Raw genomic sequence first — 25,442 nt, forward strand, 5'->3', positions numbered from 1 at the left:
AATGCTACCCAAGTCCTTTCTAGTAGAAATTTCCTTAGAAATTCTCATCTTTATATGACTTTACCCTGCCAGGCTGACCAAGTCAAAAGTGTAATAAACCAGCAGTATTTTTAGCTTAAAAATTACTGGTGATGTTGAAAATAGACTATACAACTTGAAAGGGAAAACTTCCTTATCTGTCTTATGAAACAGTAATCTCTCTGTATGTCACCCTTATAATAAAAAGTCAATAAAAATTACTGGTGAGCCAGGTATTGGTGGCTCACGCCTAAAATCCTAGCTACTCAGGAGGCTGAGATCTGAGGATTGTGGTTCAAAGCCAAGCTAGGCAGGAAAGTCCATGAGACTCTTGTCTACAATTAACCAGCAATAAGCCAGGGATGATGCTGTGGTTCACGTGATAGAGTGCTGGCCTTGAGCAAAAAAAGCACAGGGACAGTCCCCAGGCCCTGAGTTCAAGCTCCAAGATTAGCGTACACACACACACACACACACACACACACACACACACACACACACACACCCCTGATGGTACCAAATGAGAATCCAGCTATTTTAAATTTTTCATTCCTTATTAGGCAATCTTTAAATCAACATAATATAAAGATGGCTAAACTTCATTTTAGACTTATAGTTAACACCAAAGCAACTTGAAGAATGGGAACAGAATAAATTGAAGCAGGGCCGCACAGAGAGAATTTTTAAAGCCCAGACTTACTAATAAAATTGTGAGACAACCATTCTCACAAAACTTGCAAAGGGACTGGATCATGATGAATTAAAAGCCAGTGGGCCCTGGGACATAGGCTCGGTAAGAGCACAAGGCCACGGGGCAAAGGCACCACTAGATACACACAAGACCCAAATTTAGGAGCCATATTACAAATACTTTATACCTAATTTAGTCTCAGTACAATAAAAATTCAAATGCATTTTTTTGTTTTTTGGTGCCACTCTGGTCCTGGGGTTTGAATTCAGGATTCTTTTACTCAAGACTAGCACTATATCATTTAAGCCATAGCACCACTTCCACCTTTTTCTGAGTAGTTTATTGGAGATAAAAGTCTCATGGCCTTTCCCATCTGGGCTGGCTTCAAACCATGAGCCTCAGACCTCAGTCACCTGAGTAGCTAAGATTACAGGCATGAGCTACCAGAATCTGGTTCAAATGCATTTTTTAAATAAAGCCCCTCCTTTCTTTGGTTTTATATTTTAATTACTAAAAATTTACTTATGAAAACTAAAATTATTTAAAGAAGCATTCAATTCAAGAGTAATTTGACACATTTATATGTGAAAAAATACAAAATTACTTGATACATGTTTAATACACAAATACATATATAAACATTTTATTTTAATAATACTCTTTTCACTTCAATTTAAATCATTCCATTATGAAAATTTCTTAATTGAAGAGAATATTTCTTTAAAACTCTAAATTAAACAGAGCTTTATCAATTAAACTTATCAATACAACCTTTAGAAATACATCACTTTTCATTTTACATTACATCCCCTTTAAAATTTTGTCATGGTTTATTACATTTTTAAAAGACAAGGCACCTAATGCTATGAAAGAATAATACAGTATACGTAGTGTAGGATACCACATCTTTTCTCACATATTCTCTTTAAAATTCCAGCAAATCTCAATGAACACAGTGTCACTCAAGTTAAAACATTTTTTTCTGTGTAGTGATTTTGCAATATTCCACAAAACGCAAACTGTAATCCATACCTACTACAGGCAGCTTATTTGAGTATTTTTTGCCTGTCAAAAATACTGATCTACACACTTACATGATTTCTTTGAAATATAATATAGTCCAACATTTAACATGTATGTGAAAATAAAGTCTTTCAAACATTAGGATTTTATTCCTTGATTAGTTTAAATGATTTCATCAACTGAATTCCTTGAGATATGTAAGGCAGGTTGGTCATTTCAATGGACTGTGGATTGGAACTTTCTATAACTGCAGTGATATGCTCATAGCTATATAGCAAAGTACTTCATTGTGAAAATGAAGAAAAAAGACATGAGGAAAATATATTTTAGAGTTTCAAAGAACTGAAACTGTTATTTTTCAGACTAGGCACTGAAACATTTTTCTACAAAATCTTGCCAGATTGTCTCTTCGCTGTGTAATGTTCCGTCATCAAGCTAAAAAACAAGAAAGCAAATAAAATAAGTATTCATTATAATTTTGATCTTTTAAATTTTCTAGAGCTTATAGTTTTAAAAAGCAAATTATCTTAATATTGAACACATATGATGGACGTATATAATTAATAACTATATTCTTGAAATGGAGGTGTTAAGAACTCAGGATAGAGATTCCATAGCAATGACAAAGGCTGACATCAACACCACCTAAATACTGTACATCAGCACTGGAGAAAGGATCACCCCCTCAACAAGCGGTGCTGGAAAAGCCATGTCCACAGAAAGAAGACTGAAATGGACCACTATCTCTCACCAATATCAATTCAAAATGGACCAAAGACCTTAACATAAAACCTGAACCCCTGAAAATACTACAGGAAAATGTAAGGAAAACATTACAACTTACTGGCATGGGTATAAATATCCTCAACAGAATTTAAGAAGCCCAACAAATAGGAGAAAGAATCGATAAATAGGATTGTATAATGCTAAAAAGCTTCTGCACAGCAAAGGACATTGTCACAAAGGAGAGCCAATAGAATAAGAAAAGATCTTTGTCAGCTGTACAGTTGACAAGAATCTAATAATCAGAGTATAAAATAAATGTAAAAAAACTAAAACCCTACATAATCAATAAATGGACAAAGGAGCTAAACAAGACACTTCTCAGACGACATAGTAAAAATGGCCAATAAATATATGAAGAAATGCTCAATACATGAAGAAATGTTCCTGAATATAAAACAATTATAAAGCAAACCAAAATTGAGATTTTGTCTTATTCTAGTCAAAATGACTGTCATAAAAATGTACACAACAACAAAGGTTGGTGAGGATGCAGGGAAGAAGGAATCTTAACACAGTACTGGTGAGAATGTAAATTAGTTCAGCCACTGTGGACATCAATATGGAGATTCCTCTAAAAAAAACACACACACAAAAAAAACCACGAATCCTACAATTACCCTATGATACAATAATTCCACTACTGGGCGTTTACCCAAAAGACTGCAAGAGGGACACAATAAATGCACTTAAACTTCCATATTCATGGCAACACTACTCACTGTAGCCAAGCTTTGGGAAGCAACTCATATGTCCTACAATGAATGAATGTGATATACATATCACAATATATATGATATATATGTGCCATATGATATATACATCAAATTTTATTTATACATACATATCATTTATACATACATACACCAACACACACACACACACACACACACACACACACACACACACACAAAATAGAATAATCTTATTCAGCCATCAGGAAGAATGAAATTATGTCACTTGCAAGAAAACAGATGGGCCTGGAAAAGCAAAACATACCAAGTGAAGTAAACCAGGTTTAGAAAGACAAAGTATGCATGTTTCTCCTTATATGTGGATTTTAGACCCAAAATACAACCTCCAAAGTAAACATACACAGGGATACATGCATATTCTATATAACCAAACTGACTGAAGTATAATAACTACAGAAAAATTCACAATGTAAATCCTTTGAACAATTAATAGAGAGTTTTAACAAAATGAATACCAGGAAGCTGAAGCATGTTTTGATAAGGGAGACTGAGTGGAAGGGGACAGACAAATAGAAGAGGGAATGGTGGACAAAAATAGCCACAATACTCAAGGAACATATGTGGAAAAAGAAGTGGGAAACTTGATGTTACTGGTAGGGATGGAAAAAGTGAGTCTCATCAAGACTCACTGTACACATAAGTGGACATATCAATCCTTGAACAATCATCCAAATGTTTGAAAACAATGTTTGAAAAGTTTATGTATGATCAATTAACTTTGTTCCTGGTATATTCTTTTTTTTTTTTTTTTTTTTTGGCTAGTCCTGGGGCTTGGACTCAGGGCCTGAGCACTGTCCCTGGCTTCTTTTTGCTCAAGGCTAGCACTCTGCCACTTGAGCCACAGCGCCACTTCTGGCCATTTTCTGTATATGTGGTGCTGGGGAATTGAACCCAGGTCCTCATGTATACGAGGCAAGCACTCTTGCCACTAGGCCATATCCCCAGCCCTTGTTCCTGGTATATTCTATTTCACCATTAATTCTATAGAGACACAGCCTCCTGCCCAACCTGCCATATTCTGTAGTACTCTACTGCTCTCCATCTTGTCCAGTTTTTGAAATCTCCTTTGATCCAGGTTCACCTCCCAAACTACTCACTCATGGCCAGAAGGGGCATGAGTGTGACTAAGGGAAGAACGCATACCATGGGAAGACAGTTCATAAATTATGGTGGTTGCTGTTTTTAACTTAAAGACAGCAAATCAACATAGTTCCACTTCTTCCTCAAAGCCTCACTAAAAAGGCAAAAGGTTTTTCTTTCTCTCACTCTTTAGAATGCCAATTCTGGCACTGGAACTCAGGATCTCATGTTCGCACTTGGCTTTTTCACTTATAGTTGGCACTCTCCTATTTGATCCATGCCTCCAGTCCAGCATTTTTGCTGGTTAATTGGAGACAGAGTCACACAGACCTCCTGTGTATAGGCTGTCTTCAAACTGAGATCTTCATATCTCAGCCTCCTGAATAGGTAGGTATAGGGGCATGTGCCACTCACACATGGCGAAGATTTCTTAAAAGGAACAAAACACACGGACAAAGAGAAGAATAGAGAGACTACAAATAGCAGTCAACCCTTAGCTAGCAATAAAAAAAGTTGGTAACTCTATAAGGAGAGGTGAAAAATAACCCAAAACAGGAAAACTGGTACCAAATATAGAAAAACCAAAGCTAAGCATGCAGATGCCCTTACCTTACTTTTCAGAGTTTGTCAGGTGTCTCTTCCAGAAGATTTGAGGCTTATTCTCTATATAGGATATGAGAGGAGCCTTCCATATGGGGAAATATTAGGCTGAATCCCAGATGATTCAGTCATAATTAGCACTTATTCAGTCACAGAAATGTAAACCCCAAATATAGATCTATATAGAATTACTTATAAACTTTACAGGAATGATGGAATCACAGGAATGATTTGGGGTTGGGAAGTAAGCACATGTAATGAGTACAGATCCTTATGTATCTTTGTGAACAAGTCAACTGAAGATGCCTAAAACTAAAAAGTCAAGAAACAGAAGTATAGATTTGATATGTAAAGAGATGAGGAAGAGGCAGGGAGGCAAATACCAAAAGCTTCAGCAAAGAGTTTACACTGGCTTCCACAGGGTGGGAAAAGAACAAAAGCAAGATGGACAACAAAGTGCAGAGCAGGACAAGAATAGCTCTTTGTATACAAATTCGTACAGAGCTGGAGTTCAAACCATGTGTATGAATAAGTATTACAGCAATAAAAACTGTATTACAAAACAATTCACCAAAGAAAAATATAATGCCAATGTAATTAGCCTTGGATTAGAGGCAAATTTACCATGAAGATAATGAAAATTAGGCTTCAAGGCTAAAATGAGTGTAAAAAGTTGGTAGGAGTTATACAGAAATTGCCTAAAGATATCACAGAAAGAGGTCATTAGCAAACCACATTAAATGTCATATGGTCTTTCTTTCCTCTTAAGAAATGAAGAATAATATTTCTTATATACTATCTTAAAATTTAAAACATGGAATTATGTTCCTGAGATATCAAGTGTTCCCAGTGTCACACATACACATACACACACACACACACACACACACACTATAACACAGAGAAAAAACTGGATATGCTAAAACACTGCAGCTTCTTTACTTTGTAATCAGAGAAAAAATATTTTTCTACAGCATATCATTAAATAAAATGATAAGCCTTAAAACAAATAAAAATAAAGAGTTCACACCTTCTAGAGTCAGGCACTTCTGTACATAATCTGAAATGTTAAATACCACTAACTACCTTACCAGGGTAGTTCTATGATAGTGCCTGAATGGTTCTATGGTAATTTCACAAACAAGAAAAGTGAGAAATAAATAGGTTAAGAATCAAGTACCTCCCGGCCAACAGAAGAAGTAACCAGAGAACTGTAATCCAGGCAGGTTTGAGTTCAGAAACTACACTGCCTTTGGGCTATACAGCTCTTGATCACTTATGGACAATCAATTCAGTGTTTGAATTTTACAATAAGAATGTTATGCAACACTGATGCAGGCTCACATACAAACCTGGACTATGGACAACAGCTAACTAGCTCCATCCTCCTGAGAAACACCATGCATAGGAATGAGACTCTCACACTGTTCACTATCTTCTGGAACTCTTGAAGGGGGGAAAAAAAGTAACAGTTAAGAAAAGTTTTAGAGCTGATGGGAAACCCAAAAATGATCTATTTCACGAACCAAAGATCATGAACCAATATAGCTAGTGAGTAGAACTAGTCTAGTGGTATAAAGCTTTCTCCTTCAAAAAGAAGAAATTTTAAAAAGACCAAACTATAGAATAATCTTAAGTACACAACAATTGAATCAATGATGGATTTAAAAAGCAGCACAAAATAAAGGTTCAACTCAGCAATAAAGAAGAATGAAATAAATAATTTGTAGGAAAATGGTTGTAATTGAGACTCATCATGGTGAGAAATAAGCCATACTCAGAAAGACAAATATCATATGTTTTTGTTCATAATCTGGAAATAATAATGATGATGATGGTGGTGGTGATATGGCATGAATGCAGAAAGAGGATTACTTGGAAGAAGGACTAGCAGGAGGATAGGAGAGGTTGATAGAGGGTACATATGATAGAAATATATATATATATATATATAATGATGAAATCCACTAAAAACTGATCAAAAGAAGAGAATTAAGGAAGAGTAATACAGATGAGGTGACTTAGATCAAGTACATTATATTCATGTATGTAGATATAATGAAAACATTTTGTACAATTAACTTATCCTAGAAAAAGTCATCGAAAAGAGAAAACCTGAGGCAACATTAGACTAATTGTTTTCAAACCACCGAAGGTTTTCACAGTTAAATTCATAATAGAAAAATAGTAAGCGCTTTGGTTTTACCTGTCAATCATGACACTTTTTTTTCCTAATATTAGCAATGAAAAAAGTATCCTATTACCTAAAGGATCTAAACCTATTATTTTTCTCTGTAACAACACAGATAAACCATGATTGATTCAAAAAATCCTCACAAAAATCCCTAAAAGCCTGGTCAGCATATGCTTCTGTTTGCTTGACAATTCTTTATGAACATTTTTTTCAAAAAAAGAATCTATATAGAAACTGAGCCTACCTCTGAATTCGATGTTTCCTGCATATAAAGGCAAAAATTCTTCTGATTCCTACCATCACAGGATCCCAATTATTATAATGACATAGGAGAGTTACAATAAAAAATGAAAAAAATACAGGGACAGCTCCTGCAAAAAATAACCAAGAAAACTGCACCTAAAAACAAAAAAAAATAAAATAAATTCTCAAAACAATCATTAAAGCAATAATTTTCCCTTTAATGTAAGTTTTGCATCTATGAAAACTAGCAGGAATATGTTAAAACACCAAGATGTTAGCACTGAACACTGATATTATATATATTATTATGATTAAATACAAGGAGTTATAATTGTATCTTAAAATTCCATTTGCCTAAATTACCAATAACAATACTTCTTGCTTGGAAAATGTTCTAAAGAGAAGTCAAAAAGGCATACTTAGCATTTATTAGGTCGAGCACATTAAAAGTAGTGATATCTACAATGAAACCTTTGTTGTGTGTACTATGCTGCCCATTTCCTCCTTTGTGGTTATTAACTATTCTCAAGTGGATTTCTTGATTCTGGTACATTCATATATCAAAACTTTTACATGTGCCAGGTACTGGTGGCTCATACCTGTAGTTCTAGCTACTCAGGAGTCTGAGATCTAAGGATCATGGTTCAAAGCCAGCTCAGACAGCAAAGTCTATGAGTCTCTTACTCCAATTAACCACAAAAAATTCAGAAGTGGAGCTGTGGTTCAAAGTGATAGAATACTCACTAACCTTAAGCAAAAAAGCTCTGAGACAGTGCCCAGGGCTGGGGCCAACACACACACACACACACACACACACACACACACACACACACACACGATGAGCTGGGTGCTTGGGCCAACACACACACACACACACACACACACACACACACACACACACGATGAGCTGGGTGCTGGTGGCTCACACCTGTAATCCTAACTACTTAAGAGGCTTAGATTTGAGGATTGCAGCTCAAAGCCAGCCCAGGCTGGTAGATCTGTGAGACTCTTATCTCCAAAAAACTACTCAGAAAAAGCCAGACGAGGCACTGTAACTCAAGTGGGAGCTCTAGTCTTGAGCAAAAGAAGTGCTCAAACCCAGAGTGCAAGCTCCAGGACAGGCAGGGAAAAAAAAAAAAAAAACCGAAATGGTATGATATAATACAACTATCTTTTAATGGGAAAGATAAAATGTCTTCCCTTTTTGAGAGCTAAAAAGGGACAATAAATCTTAGCACCTTGGGCAAGGCTCCTCTGGTGGAAAACATCTATTACCCCATTTAGTGACTGTTTTAGTTGGGGAAAGAGGCTGCTGAGGGTCAGTGGCTAAGACCTGTAATCCTAGCTACTCAGAAAGCTGAGGTCTAAGGACTGAGAGTTCATGGGACCAGAAGGCTGGACATGAAGCTGTGGTTCAAGTGGTAAAGCAAAAAACCCTTAGCCTTGAGCAAAAAAGCTCAAGCCACCCAACAAAACCCTGAGTTTAAGCTCAGAACTGGCACACACACACACAAAAAAAGAAAACATCTTCATATAGTTATCAAATTAATGACAAATCATAAAGTTTTCTTTCTCTTGGAATGCTTACCAGTATATTTAATAATCTAGACACAGCAGCACATGTTTGTTTTTTTTTTCCCATGGATCAGACTTAACTTAAGTGCTTTGAACTTGTTCTGTTTGCTCAGCTGGAGCTCTACCACTTTGAGCGGTATCTCCAGCCTGGCTTCTTGCTAGTTAAGTAGAGAATCTTGTGGACTTTTCTGCACAGTTTGGCTCTGATCCAAAATCCCAAAGCTAAGCCTCCTGAGAAGCTAGGATTACAGGTGTGAGCCACCAGTGCCTGACTCGTTTTATTATTATTATTTTTTTTTTTTTGGTCAGTCCTGGGGCTTGGACTCAGGGCCTGAGCACTGTCCCTGGCTTCTTTTTGCTCAAGGCTAGCACTCTGCCACTTGAGCCACAGCGCCACTTCTGGCCATTTTCTGTATATGTGGTGCTGGGGAATCGAACCCAGGGCCTCATGTATATGAGGCAGGCACTCTTGCCACTAGGCCATATCCCCAGCCCCTGACTCGTTTTATTTTTAACACTATCAGTGTTTCTATCAAAACTCTACATTTCAATCCACATGTAATCTTGTTTAGTTGAAGTAAAATATTATAGAAAATACAGAAATCCTTTATAAAGATTAGTATATTAAAGACACTTTCACAAATTTAGAACACTAATATTTAATCATACATATATGTGTGTTCATTCATTCATTCAACAGGCGTTTTTGAGTTCCCTCTAGCTGAGACACACTCTCAGTTCTTTTGCTAGTAATTATCACCAATGCTAGTAATTATCACAGATAATCAGGCTAACACAGTAATACTAACAAAATGATAAGGAATCTCTGAACCTAATCAGAAATGCCAAAAATGCTACCACTTGGTAGCAAAATATATCGCCTGTTCTACACAATGACCCACACCAGACATATGGAAAACAATCAAACAAACACTATAAAGAACAAAATAAAAGATATTGCCCTTAACTGAAAAGTACAGATTATAATCTGGAAATAAGACATCAAATATTACTTATTTGTATAATTTAACCTTCATTATGTCTGTTTTAATGCTATACGTGAAGTCTCTAACAAAACAGTTTATCTTACCTTTTGCATACACATGTCTGCTATTATAGACAGAGGTATTGTGAGGCTTAGTGCAAGTGTGCCTATCAATGATGAGGTAAGAAAGCAGCCCCTAAAAAGAGAGAGGAGAAAGAGAAAGGACGCATAATTTTCTACATAATAACTATAAAAGAGAAACATTAAGTACAGACTTCCAATTCTATATTAAAGGCTTAAGAGAATCAAAAAAATTTTTAAAGATGGGCCAAGACACAAAAATAATAGTTATTAAGATGATTCCAAAGTTTAGCTTCAAGTGTCAAAATACAAGTATGTAAGTATAAAAAAGTTCAAAGAATTTTATTCTGTTTTTGAGAGTTGTTTACAACTATTCAATGTATTAGTTATTTCAATCATTTATTTATATATATGTTTATATATATCATGAAATAATATATTTTTTCATTTAGCTTAAAGACAGAACTTAATTTTTTTTTTTTTTGGCCAGTCCTGGGGCTTGGACTCAGGGCCTGAGCATTGTCCCTGGCTTCTTCCCGCTCAAGGCTAGCACTCTTCCACTTGAGCCACAGCGCCACTTCTGGCCATTTTCTGTATATGTGGTGCTGGGGAATCGAACCCAGGGCCTCATGTATACGAGGCAAGCACTCTTGCCAGCCACTAGGCCACATCCCCAGCCCCCAGAACTTAATATTTTGAAGCATATTTTCTTGATTTCCATTTTTCTAATATCTACCTTATCTGAATTTAAGCAATGCATTTTATTTATTTCCCTAAACTCTTTTTTGCTCAAGCCTAGCACTCTATCACTTTGAGCCACAGTGTAACTTTTGGTTTTCTGGTAGTTAATTAGAGATAAAAATCTCACAGACTTTCCTGCCCATGCTGATTTTGAACCATGATCCTCAGATCTCAGCTTTCTGAGTAGCTAGGATTACAGGTGTAAGCCACCAGCGCTTGGCTCATTTTATTTTTAACACTATCAGTGATTCTACTATACTTTGCCTAACACTCCACATGTAACCTTGTTTAAAGTAAAATATTATAGAAAATACAGAAATCCCTTTATAAAGATTAATATATTAAAGACACTTTCACAAATTTAGAACGTATTTAGTCATACATATATGTATATTCATTCATTTATTCAACAGGCATTTTTGAGTCCCTTCTACTTGAGACACTCTCAGTTCTTTTAATCAATTTGGGTTTTGTGTTTCCTACCTTTACACTGGATACTCAAGAGTTAAAAACAAAGCCTTTACTCTAAGGTAGTTAATATATCCATTATGAGTGTCTGTGCATGTGGAAGTAAAAAGTACAGGATGGGGCCATCAAAAGTCACGACAAACAAAAACACAAACTATGCAAATATCAGTAATCAATAAATCGTAAGAGAATAAGTAGTACATACCACAACCACAAGAACTCTGAGAGAACTGTTCCAATAAGGCCATTAATGATAATGCACATTAATACTACTTTATTGGGAAACTCGAAGTCCTCAAATCCAGTATAATGAAGTAAAAAGAAACCCGGCCATAACAGCAGCAGATTAAACAGACCCACAAAACCTATATATGTAGAAGAGATAAAAGTTAAAATTGTGACTTATTGCAAATCTTTCAAACTTTTAACTCTGTAATTTAAAAATTACATTTTGTGCAAAGGGTTCCACCAGGTTTCCTTCACTGGAACTTACATTGTTTAGTTAGTATTACCAACAGCTCAACAATAGAAAAACACAGCATTAAAAAATGGAATGATCATTGACTTTTAGGTTCAACTATCCACACTGTATGGGAGGAAACTACTGTGGAATAAATCACTTAAAACAAAGTCGGTAACTTAAAGAATTAGCTGGTAGGTGTCTAACTGTGTGTTCAGCCTAAATTACTTATGAAGAATTAGATGGCTTGTGTTCTGATCCCACTCATTTGAAGCAGCTGTACTAGGAATAAGAATATTGGAAGAAGTTTTTAAAGATCAAGTTCTTGAGAGTGCCTAAGGCAGTGGGAGAGATAACATACATACATAAACATCTATTCAACATATGCACTAAGTACAGACTGATTACTTGTAAGAGGCTACATTGTGCTTTGCAGTCTGCCTTGGGTTCCAATCCCCATGCTGCTTTACAGGTACTGTGAACATTACGTAAGACACAGAACCTCTTGGAAGCCTTAGTTCTCCATTCTATAAATACAAAATAATACCTAATTAGGTTACAGGTAAGAATAAACTAAACATTTATAAAAATAGTGACTAGAACATACAAGGTGCTTAGTAAAGTTGGCCATTATTATATTTATTGTTATACATAGTTATATACAGGTAACTGTAAAGCTATAGATAACTATAGCACTTTCCTTTAAAAAAATGACAGTATATATACATATATTTTCTATTTCACCTAAATATATCACCTAAACAGTAAGCCAGTATTTAAGATGCCTCATTAAGTCTTAACAGGGATACTAACACAGCTGTTTATATAAAACATAGAAAAGCTATTCCAAATGGAATGTTCTATGAGTCTAGAAGTAAGATAACATTAGAATTGTCTTTTTTCCAAATCCTGTATTTAAAGGGAACTTAAGTGATCAGTCTGATTTTCAAATATCTTATTTTTGTTAATCCACTAAGTATTAAGTATTTACACTGTCTCTCAATGAACTAAATGTAATGGAAAAAGTCCCCCAAAAAACATTCTGGTGGACTTACTATGGTTGTACCTACACTATCTCTGTAATCTTATCTGAGTATATTGGAAACCGTGTATACTGGTATTAGAACTAGGACATTGAAAGGGAATACCAAAATTGAGAGACACAGGGTAAAAAAAAGACAAACAACTACAAAAGCAATACTTGCAAAACTGTTTGGTGTAAGTGAACTGAACACCTCAGGGGGGGAAGGGAAAGGGGGAGGAGGGAAGGGGTATGAGGGACACGGTAACAAAACAGTACAAGAAATGTATCCAATGCCTAATGTATGAAACTGTAACCTCTCTGTACATCAGTTTGATAATAAAAACTTAAAAAAAAGAAATGTATCCAATGCCTAATGTATGAAACTGTAACCTCTCTGTACATCAGTTTGATAATAAAAATTTGAAGAAAAAAAAAAACATCCTGGTGGAAACAGTAAAGGATTCTAAGACCTTCTGCAACTCCACCTTCTCTAGTCTTCCTGTGACTCTCCACAGTCCCTAAGTCAGACTCTGGAAGCCACTCAGCTCATCCAGTATCTTATGTATCAGATGAATACCTGATAAAAGATGCCAAAACTGTGAGAGTTCAGGTCTGGAGATGCTCTGCCAGCTGCACTCTACACTCCCTCTACAGGCTTCTTTATTTATGTTCAGATAGTTTTTGGAATACCTTGCCAATAAGAGTTTTTGGAATACCTTGCCAATAAGCCAGTTGTTTGCTATTCTACATCTATTCCAAAGTCCTGACCAAATTGATTTTAGGCTAAGAAAAGTTTGAAAATCATATCATATGTTTCATTGCTTAGACCTAAGAATTGATGTCAGGAAAAATGTATTTTGGTAATTTGAAAATCTGTTATAAAAGAATGAGACTTAAATGATAAAGTGCAAATGGGAAGCCTTTGAATGGCCCACAAATTTTGGTGAAAATAAGTACATATCATCTGGGGGGTAGTTTTCCCAATCCTATGCTTCCACCAATTTAGCAGAGGCAAATATAGAATACAGCAGATAAACTCTCATGCTTGCAGTAGCATAAAACTGGCATACCAATTACAGAATCTCTCTGATTCATAAGCTGAAAATACTGATAAAAAAAAAAAGATGTTAGGTGAAGCTGCTTATTTGACCTTGCCGGAAGGTATTATGTGCTCCCTTATATATCTACACCAACATAAGACAGCCTACGACACAAGCATTGAGAATGAACTTTATAACCTTCAAAATGTTCTTTGTTTTTAAGAAAATCATACACATGGATGAAAAACTTTCCTAAGCCTCCAAATTGCAAAAAAAAAACCCCATGAGTTGAAAGTAAACAGCCTCATAAGTTAAACATATTCTTACCAAAAAACATCGGAATATCCAACTTATCTTCTCTGTCTACTTTTCTCTTAATCATAACAATATAAACAGCATATAGCATGGCTCCAGCGAGGGACCAAATGGAACCTAATGATATAAAGCATCCATTCATTAAATAATTCAAAATATACTTATTGGAAATCTAATCATGTATCAGATACTAATTCCAAAAATAAGTACACGAAGATGAAAAGATGAGGAATAACCCACCCCATTCAGGCCCTCCAATAATATAAAGAGGAATTTAACATGTAAACAAACAAATAAAAAAGCATCTATTAAATAACAAAGCACTTACATATAACAATAAAACACAGATGGCTAACACTTTGATTTTAATTTTAAAATGCGTATTTCTTATTTTTCTCCCCATAAACAATTCTGACACTGGAGATTATCCAATTTAACAAAAACTGCTTTCGCTCTCTAAGCTGCTGATTAAATAAAAACTGCTTTCCATCTCTAAGCTTGTTTTTCCCATTCCCATGTGTCATTTTTGATCCATGTCCATCAGCACTGCCATCCATCCCAAGGCTGTGTCAAGCCCCATGTGTCCCACTAAGAACCCTCTTTCTTTTCTGCTGAATGCTCAACCTCCTTGTCTTCTGTTTTAGATGATTTGCATTTGCTATGGTTAAATATGTTGTTACTTCATTTTCTAGTGGCTTTATTTTGGCAAGTGTCATATTGTTTCAATTATAATTTATACTTACAAATGTTCTAAAATGTGTTCTCTTCATTAACTCACTTACAGCATTTAGGTAAGCTTTCAAAAACAACTAAGAAATATTATTCTAAAAAGTGACTATACTCATCAATTATTCAAAAGGCAATGTTTCATTAAAACTATTTTTAAGTATTTTGAAAAGAAACTCAAGAAAAGGAAAAACTGTTAATTTTATTCACACAAAACAAATACACATATTGTTTTATACATACAAAACTGCTCTGTGAGTTGGTTACTGACCTATTGTATTTCTTCCAGCAGACTTTTCAGACCCCGACAAGTTTACCAGCACAATACCACCAATGCTACAAGAATAAGTCATTACTCATGAGAAACACTGAAGTCCTAAAAGACTAATCACACAGTAGTAAATTATAAGTGACTGAGAAGCAATCTCAACTTTGGGTAAAACTGAAAATGAATTTAGTGATTCTATTAACAGCTAATGACACTATCAACACAGTATAGCACTAAGTTTGTCTTAGCTAGTACATTTAGTCCTCATAATACGTGCAACATTGGGCTGGGAATGTGGCTTAGTGGTAGAGTGCTTGCCAACCATGCATGAAGCTCTGGGTTCAATTCCTCAGTACCCTAAACAGAAAAAGCCAGAAGTAGCGCTGTGGCTCAAATGGTAGGGTGCTATCCTTGAGCAAAAGAAGCTCAGAGACAGTGCCCAGACCCTGAGTTTAAGCACCCCAAAGCTAGCCAAAAAAAAAAAAAAAAAGTGTGGCATTCCTCTATAAGGAAGGTATTACCTGTTGCCATTTCTACTTTACAAGAGAAATTAATGTCCAAAAGGTGAAGTAACTCAACTAGCTATGACTGGAAAACAAGCAACCTAACTGCACTGCCCAACTATTCTAATAGCTATCCTGTCTTTCAAATTATGGAAAAGTAATGTTACATTGTCATTCTTCTGTCAATATTTATTTTGGAAGTATAAATAAATGAAAGCCCACATAAACCTAGAAATGTACCTGGTACTGTTTGTTGATAAAACCTAAATCAACATTAAAACTATCCTGAAATATTCATGGGGATCCATTAATCCCATGATTTTAGTGAATTAAAAAATAAGGCTAGATTAAGAATGTCAAGAAATCTGAGATCATTTGTTCATTCAACTGTTACTTATGAGCATCCAGTGTAAGCAAAGCATTATTACACCAGTGAAGAAGATGGATATGGACTTTGTCTTCAAAGAATTCATTTTTAAGAATCTTATAAATTATGTATATATTCTGTCAATCAAATGAAATACTGTTCATTTTAAATTTTTTTAATTTAGTGTAATTCTTTCATCTACTGATCAAAAGATGAGGATGGCAGTAGGAGAGGAGTAGGAAAACACATTTATGTTTTCCCTTTTGGAATGATGCCATTGCAAGGGAATGATAGTTCTTAATTATCCTCAACTTCAGATATAGAAATAGGAAGAGCTAAAAACAAACAAACAAATAAAAAAACTTTCCCATGCTCTCAAAACTACTACAAATAGAAGGAGTGTTGGGATTGGATTTTAGATGATAAAATGAGATTTCTTAGCTCATCAGATTTCCTTCACACTACTACTATGTCACATACTTTGTACAATCTCATAAATTCAATCTCATTGTTTAAAGCCAGTTCAAAACATGTATTAAACAATGCTTAATACAGTATTTTAAAGAACATATAATTCAACTCTGTTACTGTGGCCATAGGCAATATGAAATCAAATGGCTGTCTTCCAATAAAACTTTATTTATAAAAAAATGAAGATGGCCCATCTTAGTGTTTCTAATTCCTGTTCTAGAATTTCTTTAATAAGGAATAAGATTCTTGTAAGTTCAGCATTTTATATCCATTCTTTTCTTTATCAAATCTTTATTAAACAATGCTAAATAGAAAACTAGCATATATTCTAAATAAAGCTGAACTAAACCTCACTTGTTCCTCTAAAGTAAACACATTTTATCTTTGTAGAACAGAAATATGCATGGCTAAGACACTAGCCAAATGTGAAAAAGAATAAATTCTTAGTGGTTATAAAAAGTCTAAAGAGTAAATTGATCAACCAGAGGATTCACTGAGGCTACCTAGGCCAACTTCTCCTTATATCTAGAAGAGAAAAGCAATTCTCTGTTAGCCAAATACAAATTGCTATGATGATCACTTTATATATACATTGCACCAAACTTCAAGACTACTAAGCAGATAACATGATCTGCTTAAAATTGCCTAAGTACAAAGAATAGAGCTCTTATTTAGACCCAGCTGACAGATTTTAAAAACAAATGAAAAAAAGCTTTTCCTTCTTATCTTCTTTAATTTCTAACTTCTTTTTCCTCTCACATAAATAACAATTTTGTCAAAACATCTTTTTTGAATACTATTTACACACGACTTCCATAAGGATAAGGACAATTCAAAACCAAAGCAGAAAGGGGAACTTGTCTTAGGAAAGGAAATAGACCTTTGAGAAGGTATGATGATACAGTGGGCACATTAAGTTAAATGTGATTATCAGTGCATACTTAGGAAGCCCACAACTCCAGGAATGGGAACACAGCTGTGCTGAGTCCTTCATTCCTGTTCCCTCGCCCCAAAAAGTTTAGTAAACTGATTCAAGGCCAAGGAGTACAAGGTCTATTGAAAGCCTCTTTTCTTTTTTCCTTCCTTCTTTCCTTCCCTCCCTCACTCCTTCTCTCCCTCCTTCCTTGCTTCCTTCCTTCCTATTTCTTTCCTGTTTCTTTCTTTCTCTCTTTCTTTGGAGGGGGGCTGTATTAACTTACAAAATAAACTATCCTGCATCAGGACTAGAATTATTTGCAATATATTTTCAGCAGAGTACCTAGCTTACACTTACCTTAAAATCACAGCTAATAGTTTAGAGAGAGTAAACCTATCTCCACTGTTACTTGGAAACACTGCAGCAAGGATTAATGTAAAAAGACCTATGAGAAAAAAAAGGAAATAAAGTACACAAGCCTAAATATTGCCCCCACTACTTAACTCCCAACTCTATTGTGAATATTAATTATATACTTAACTTTTTAATTAGTATTTTACTTTCAAACAACTAAGAATAATATGGAGGCTGAAATGTTCAAAGAGCATACTTAAAAGACAGTCTCTAGACTAAACCATGTTTATTTCAACAATAGAGAACAAATGCAGGCCTATTATTTTTAAACTAATAAACTAAGCATTCAAAGTAATACTGTGACCTCATCAAAATCAAGCCTGTGTGCTATTGCTATTTTTATAGCTTCAAAAAATACTTCCTTTAATCTTCCAGATTTGGATGGTGATTCAATCTTAAAATAAGAAATACCTACCATAGGGCAAATTATAGTTCTGAAATAAGCAATTGAATTTAGCCAAAAGGTCTAGGAAAAGATCTCTGAAGAGAATAATGTGCAGTTGAGGGCACAAGTCAATGGTAGAATGCTTGCATAGCAAGTGTAAATTGTGTTCAATTTCTATTAATGGGCAAGAAGTGGGGGAAGGGAGAACCATGGTTTGAAGCCAACCCACGTAAATAGTGAAACCATCTCAAAAACAAGCCAAGCATGGCAGTTCCAACACAGGTAATCACAATTATTCAGGAGGTGGAGGTGAGAAAACTATAGTCTGACACAAGCCTCAGAAAAAGCATGAGAAGCTGAAAAATTAAGAAAAACAAAAGAATAATGATATAAGTAAAGTGTGAAGCCCCAAGTTTAATCATCAGTTAATCTAATTCACAAAAAAAATCTAAGATAGCTGTAGTAACACAGGCCTGTAATCTCAACACTAGAAAAGTAGAAGCAGGAAATTCATGAGTTCAAGGCCAGCCTGGTATATGGGGAGACCTTATCTCAAAACAAACAAAAAAAAGGATGTGCAGGGTAAAACAACTACAGTATAAAAAGGAAGCCACTACACATACACATAGGACGTTGAAAGTAGTTACAACTGTGATATAACAATTGTTTCCATAACATGGAGTTCATTTAACTTAGCATCATCTTATGTGTTCATAAGGGTATAGCTATTGGGCCTTGTGATGCTCTGCTATGGCTTGCCTAAACCTGTACTAATTATTCCCAATAAGGGAGGCCATAGAGTCCATGTTTCTTTGGGTGTAGTTTCTATTATTGATGACGTTCTTGTATCACCTTCCTGTGGTTGTACCTACACTATCTCTGTAATCTTATCTGAGTATATTGGAAACCGTGTTTACTGGTATTGGAAGTAGGAAATTGAAAGGGAATACCAAATTTGAGAGACACAGGGTAAAAAACGAGAAACAACTACAAAAGCAATACTTGCAAAACTGTTTGGTGTAAGTGAACTGAACACCTCGGGGGGGGGGGAGGGAAAGGGGGGGAGAGAGGGAGGCATGAGGGACAAGGTAACAAACAGTACAAGAAATGTATCCAATGCCTAACGTATGAAACTGTAACCTCTCTGTACATCAGTTTGATAATAAAAATTTGAAAAAAAAAATAAAAAGGAAGCCACTGCAAAATATTTGCACATAAATAGCACAAAGCTAAGGATAGAAATTATAAATATTAAGAAGCAGATATAATATATTAATGTACATGAAGAACTACTGTGATGACTTATAACAAAATATTAGATACATGTATGCGTGTGTGTATGTGTGTATATACACACACATGCACGTGCATGCACACACATACATACTAGAAGTACATCAATTTACAACTCAGATTTTGAAGTCAAATTTCTTACCAGAAGTTGAAGACAAAATATTAACTATAGCAACCTGTGTGTCTGAAAGTGCTTCTTGATAGGACAGATTTGCCAAAAACCACTGAAGAAAAAGAAACAAAGACATATAATTAAAGACATGTTCATATGTTATTACAATTTATAGTTTCCTATTTTTAACTGCTCCTCTTAAAAAGCACTATCAAGAGAGACCTTAAAACTTACTGCATATTAAAATATCACCTGCCCCATAGAGAAAAATGTTTATAACTAGACCTTAAGATCTTGCTATCTAATTTCCCTTAAGAAACAGAGAGACAAAGGATAAAAAGACAAACCCATACAACAGCAATACTTACAAAACTATATGGTGTAAACCAACTGTACAACTCATGGGGAGGGGTGGGAAATAGGTAGGGGGAGGCAGGGGAAATGAGGGAGGAGGTAATAAGTTGGATAAGAAATGTACAAACTGCCTTACATATGAAACTATAACCCCTCTGTATATCACTTTAACAATAAATGAAAAATGAAAAAAATTAAAATAAGTGAAATAAGAAAAAAACAAGGCAACCAGGAACCAGTGGCAAACACCCGTAATTCTAGCTACTCAGGAGAGTGAGATCTGAGGACTGATATTTGAAGCCAGTCCAGATAGGGAAATCCTTGAGGCTCTTATCTTCAATGAACATCAAAAGCCAAAAGTGGAGCTGTGGTTCAAGTAGTGGAGAGACAAAAAGTTGCTAAAAAAATTAGAATTTTTAAGGGAGAGTAGAATTGAATATTAAATCAATTTTGAAAGTGTTTTGTATAATCACTGCTAGGCAACTATTAATCTCATCTAAGTCATATTTAAATATAGTTAAATTCTCTAACATTAAAATATATACAGATGAATAGCACAGTAAGAACTCAAGCTAGGGGCTGGGAATATGGCCTAGTGGAAGAATGCTCGTCTCCTATACATGAAGCCCTGGGTTCGATTCCTCAGTACCACATATATAGAAAAAAGCCAGAAGTGGCGCTGTGGCTCAAGTGGCAGAGTGCTAGCCTTGAGCAAAAAGAAGCCAGGGACAGTGCTCAGGCACTGAGTTCAAGCACCAGGACTGGCAAAAAAAAAAAAAAAAAAAAAGAACTCAAGCTAGATGATGTTAATGGAGATAGACATCTCCACAACATCTAGACATCTAGAGTGACACATAAAAAGCTATACTGAGGTTAGATATGTGTTGAACACTTATAATCCTAGCACTCAGGAGACGAAGGCAGAAAAACTGAAAACTGAAGCCAACCTGGTAGTCTGGATGGAGACTCTGCCTCAAAAATATCCAAATACCCCAGCAAAAACAGTCATTTAGGTGTATACTTTGAAAGCTGAATGTACTGGCTAACTGGGACTATTTCCTGGCACTTCATCTGGCCATACAATCCAAACAGTTCTCATAACTTTGGATATGGTGAAAGCAGTTTTCTAATTATAAGGACTTTTTTCTTCTTTCTTTTCTTCTGCCAATCCATGGTAGAACATTTTCATATTCTCAATCATGTGCCTACTCTGAACTGGAGAATGAAAAATATATCTCTGATAAAGTGTGGCATATGTGCATGTTCCCAAAGTTCATTTACTTTCACTGATAAGTCACTATTTTCAAACAATGCTACTATAAACATCCCAATCCATGTATCTGATATATAAATACATGAATGTCACAAAATTATATTCTAAGAAGTGCATTGCTGGATCAACTAAAATAACTGCAAATCTAACAGCTTTTGCTATCTCTGATACTTAAACAGTTTGCCTGTAGAAGTTATTCCTCTGAAGAAAGACTTGTTTCTATTAAGAGAATCTCTTGATCTATCTTACAACTTTGTTAAATTAGGATGGTTATCAGTATTTTTATGCCAAAAAACAATCTCACTGTAAGTGTACTTTGATACATCACTAAAAGGCAGCAGATAGCTAAGAATAGAGCAGTCTCCATTTGATATCAGGGTTAGAGCCAGAATAAAAACTCTAGAAAAGGGCTGGGAATATGGCCTAGTGGCAAGAGTGCTTGCCTCGTATACATGAAGCCCTGGGTTCGATTCCCCAGCACCACATATATAGAAGAAAAAAAAAAAAAAACACGACCAGAAGTGGCACTGTGGCTCAAGTGGCAGATTGTTAGCCTTGAGCAGAAGGAAGCCAGGGATAGTACTCAGGCCCTGAGTCCAAGGCCCAGGACTGGCCAAAAAAAAAAAAAAAACTCTAGAAAACTGATTATAAGCTACAGACCTCTGACATCCTAGATCATTTCATTTGCCTATTTAATAAGAAAACGAGGTAGAAATTGTTGAGATATATAGTATCAAATATACATGACAAAAAGAGCTACACTCTACTTATAGCTGAAGAACTAGTATACTGACTTCATTCCCTTTAGATATATAAAAGGTATTCTTGGAAAAGTCAGTGTTAGGAAAAATCCAGAATCAAGACATCACGGTGATAAATGTATACTCACCAAACAAAAGAGGCCCTACCTATGTCAAGCAAATTCTCACAGAACTACAGAACAAGATAGACCCAAACACAATCATAGTGGGTGACTTTAATACCCCACTCACTCCAAGAGACAGATCCAACACCCAGAGGATTAGCAAGGGAGCTGAGGACCTAAGTAACACCATATCCTAAATGGATCTGACAGATCTATACAGAATCTTCCACCCTACAGAGACCCAATACACCTTCTTCTTAGCAGCCCATGGATCATACTCCAAAATAGACCATGTCATAGCCCACACAAAGAACCTCAGCAAATACAAAAGTATTGACGTCATCCCATGTATTATATCTGACAACAGTGGATTAAAGGTAACCCTCAATAACAACAGTTACCACAGAGGCTATACACATTCTCGGAGGCTAAACCCCACACTGTTATCCAACACTTGGGCCACAGACCAAATTAAAGATGAAATCAACGAATTCATAAGCCACAATGACAATGAAAATACATCACAAAGAAACCTATGGGACACAGCTAAGGCAGTACTGAGGGGCAAGATCATTGCCCTCAGCACTCACATTAAAAGAATGGAAGCAGAGCAGGTGAATAACCTCACAATGAAACTAAAACAACTGGAGAAACAAGAAATGATCGAATCTAAAATGACTAGGAGGCGAGAGATCACAAAGATTAAAGAAGAGATAAATCTGATTGAAAATAGAAAGACCATTCAACAAATAAATAGATTAGAATTGAAGATCCAGAATTAAAACCGCACTCTTACAGTCAGCTGATATTCGACAAAGGAGCTAAAGACATACAATAGAATAAACATAGCCTCTTCAACTACTTGTGCTGGGAGAACTGGGCAGCCATATGCAGAAAACTCAAAGTAAACCCAAGCCTATCACCATGCACCAAGATCAACTCAAAATGGATCAAGGACCTCAATATCAAACCTGAATCCTTGAAACTACTGAAGGACAGAGTAGGAAAGACACTAGAACTTATAGGCACAGGAAGGAACTTCCTGAATATAGTCCCAGGGGCACAACAAATAGGGGAAGAGACTCGACAAATGGGACTACTACAAACTAAAAAGTTTCTGCACAGCTAAGGACATAGCCACCAAACTAGAAAGACAGCCAACCATATGGGAAAGGATCTTTACCAGCACAGCAACAGACAAAGGCCTAATATCTGTCATCTACAGAAAACTCAAAAAACTAAGCCCCTCCAAGCCCAGTAAACCAATTAGGAAATGGGCAAAGGAGCTAAAGAGAGACTTCACAAGAGAAGAGATAAAAATGGCAAAGAAACATATGAGGAAATGTTCAACATCCCTGGCAGTAAAAGAAATGCAAATAAAAACAACCCTGAGATACCACCTCACTCCAGTTAGAATGGTCTATACTCTGAACTCAGGCAACAACAAATGCTGGAGGGGGTGCGGAGAAAGAGGAACCATTCTCCATTGTTGGTGGGAGTGCAAATTAGTACAACCACTTTGGAGAACAGTATGGAGGTTTCTCAAAAAGTTTAATATAGACCTACCCTATGACCCAGCCATACCACTTCTAGGCATCTATACGGAACAGCAGGTCCCAAGATATCAAAAAGACATTTGTACTTCCATGTTTATCGCTGCACAATTCACAATAGCCAAAATATGGAATCAACCCAGATGCCCCTCCACAGATGAATGGATCCAAAAATATGGTACCTATACACAATGGAATACTACATAGTGATCAGGAATGGTGAAATATTGTTACTCGCAGGGAAATTGGTCAGAACTTGAACAAATAATGTAGAGCGAGACAAGCCTAGAACACAGAAAACAAAGGAGCATGATCTCCCTGATATATAACTGTTAAGATGGGGTGACGGGGAGACAGTAGAGACCAGGTCTGTGAAACCATAAAGTTCTTGTCAAATGGTATTTCCCACAGGATTGGGTCAGCAACCCAACATTATGTTACTAAAACCAAACAACTACTCAACATATAAAGGTCAAAAATTGACCTGTCAGTGGAATACAATAGCTCAAAAGCTGTGTATGTACGTTCATATAAGACTATTGTCGACATATTGTCTAATGTCGACATTACATTTAAAGCCCTAGGCGAATTTTCTTTGGCGTAGGCCATGTGGCTACTGTATATGTTCTTGATACATTGTATATTGTATATATGTCTACCTGACCTAGGGAAGGGAAAGAAAAACAGGGTGTAAGATATCACAAGAAATGTACACACTGCCCTACCATGTAACGGTACCCTTTTTGCACAACACCTTCTCAAAAATAATTGTTTAATTAATAAATAAATTACAAAAAAAAGAAAAAAGAAAATGTCAGTGTTATCAAAATCATATTTTTACAAAAAAATATTGATAAGAAGACATCCTAGTCCTAATAAGACAAAAGATATTCAAGAAGGAGTGGCAAGTAAACACTAACTTCTTTTGAGATATATCATTTAATTCATTAAACAACATCTATATGTGACTACTAAGTAACTAAAATGTAGCTAGCTTGTGGTGATATGTGACCTTAGTTTTATTTTAAAAACGTAATCTATCTCATCAACACTTTTACACTGATAATATAATGAAATAATGTCTAACATAATCTTTGTTAAATAAAAATACAGTACTAAACTGAAATCACTGAAAGCCAAGAAGGATGGCTCATACCTATGATCCCTGTTTTTCTTGACAAAAAAACTGTAGAAATATTCAATGAGTACTTGCTAAAATAACAGCTTATGGTAAAACTGCTAAAAAATATTTGAAGAAATCAATACTAACAGTAGATGCTTACTGGATATTTATTAGTCCTTGTGTATATCATATTTTAAAATAATTAACCTGGAAGCAAATGATAAACTCAGAAAAACTTTCTAAATTGTGCGCGTATGAGTGTAAACAGTCGAGGTGTGACAGGATTTACTGACATCTAATTTTTCCAGGTATGATAACTTTGCTACTTTAACTTCCCAAAGATGTGAGAAACCATGCAAAGTCATAATCAAACAACCTAATTGTGTTACACATTAGTATTATACTATTAGTACAGATGGCATCATAAAATTAATTCCCAACATATAATAAAGACTTACCACAAAGCAAAAGAAAAAGCTAATTTTTGCCACTTGAGTTGCAGTCAATTTCCCTACAGTTTTCAATATGTATTCTTGTTCCTTCATAGTAGGATATGACATTCGAGATAACTTTGCTTCTAATGCATGACTTGATGGAAGCTGTCGAATCTCCATGATATTACTGAACCTCACACGAGATTTTTTGGGAGCTTAGAAGGAAAATATAATGCAAGAATCATTAAATGTGACTTTTTACTCTTCTATCCAACTCCCAAGTTTTAATTCACTGATAAATTAATTTTA

At 35.5% G+C, this 25,442-nt stretch overlaps 1 protein-coding gene across 2 annotated transcripts in view; it reads right to left on the reverse strand.

The window, feature by feature from the left end:
• Nucleotides 1-1,309: 1,309 nt before the first annotated feature.
• Slc35f5 (solute carrier family 35 member F5) overlaps nt 1,310-25,442 on the reverse strand; it is a 35,829-nt gene continuing 11,696 nt past the window's right edge. For both annotated transcript variants that reach the window (XM_048345609.1, XM_048345610.1), the window contains exons 7-16: nt 25,158-25,348; nt 19,562-19,643; nt 17,685-17,772; nt 15,074-15,138; nt 14,089-14,193; nt 11,443-11,602; nt 10,053-10,143; nt 7,389-7,543; nt 6,303-6,396; nt 1,310-2,167 (exon numbers count right to left, since the gene is read on the reverse strand). In XM_048345609.1, coding sequence (XP_048201566.1) covers nt 6,321-6,396; nt 7,389-7,543; nt 10,053-10,143; nt 11,443-11,602; nt 14,089-14,193; nt 15,074-15,138; nt 17,685-17,772; nt 19,562-19,643; nt 25,158-25,348 — 1,013 coding nt within the window. In that variant the 3' untranslated portion in view covers nt 1,310-2,167; nt 6,303-6,320. The remainder of the gene's footprint in view (nt 2,168-6,302; nt 6,397-7,388; nt 7,544-10,052; nt 10,144-11,442; nt 11,603-14,088; nt 14,194-15,073; nt 15,139-17,684; nt 17,773-19,561; nt 19,644-25,157; nt 25,349-25,442) is intronic.

This window comes from Perognathus longimembris, chromosome 4 (assembly GCF_023159225.1).
Source record: "Perognathus longimembris pacificus isolate PPM17 chromosome 4, ASM2315922v1, whole genome shotgun sequence".
Taxonomy (NCBI): domain Eukaryota; kingdom Metazoa; phylum Chordata; class Mammalia; order Rodentia; family Heteromyidae; genus Perognathus; species Perognathus longimembris.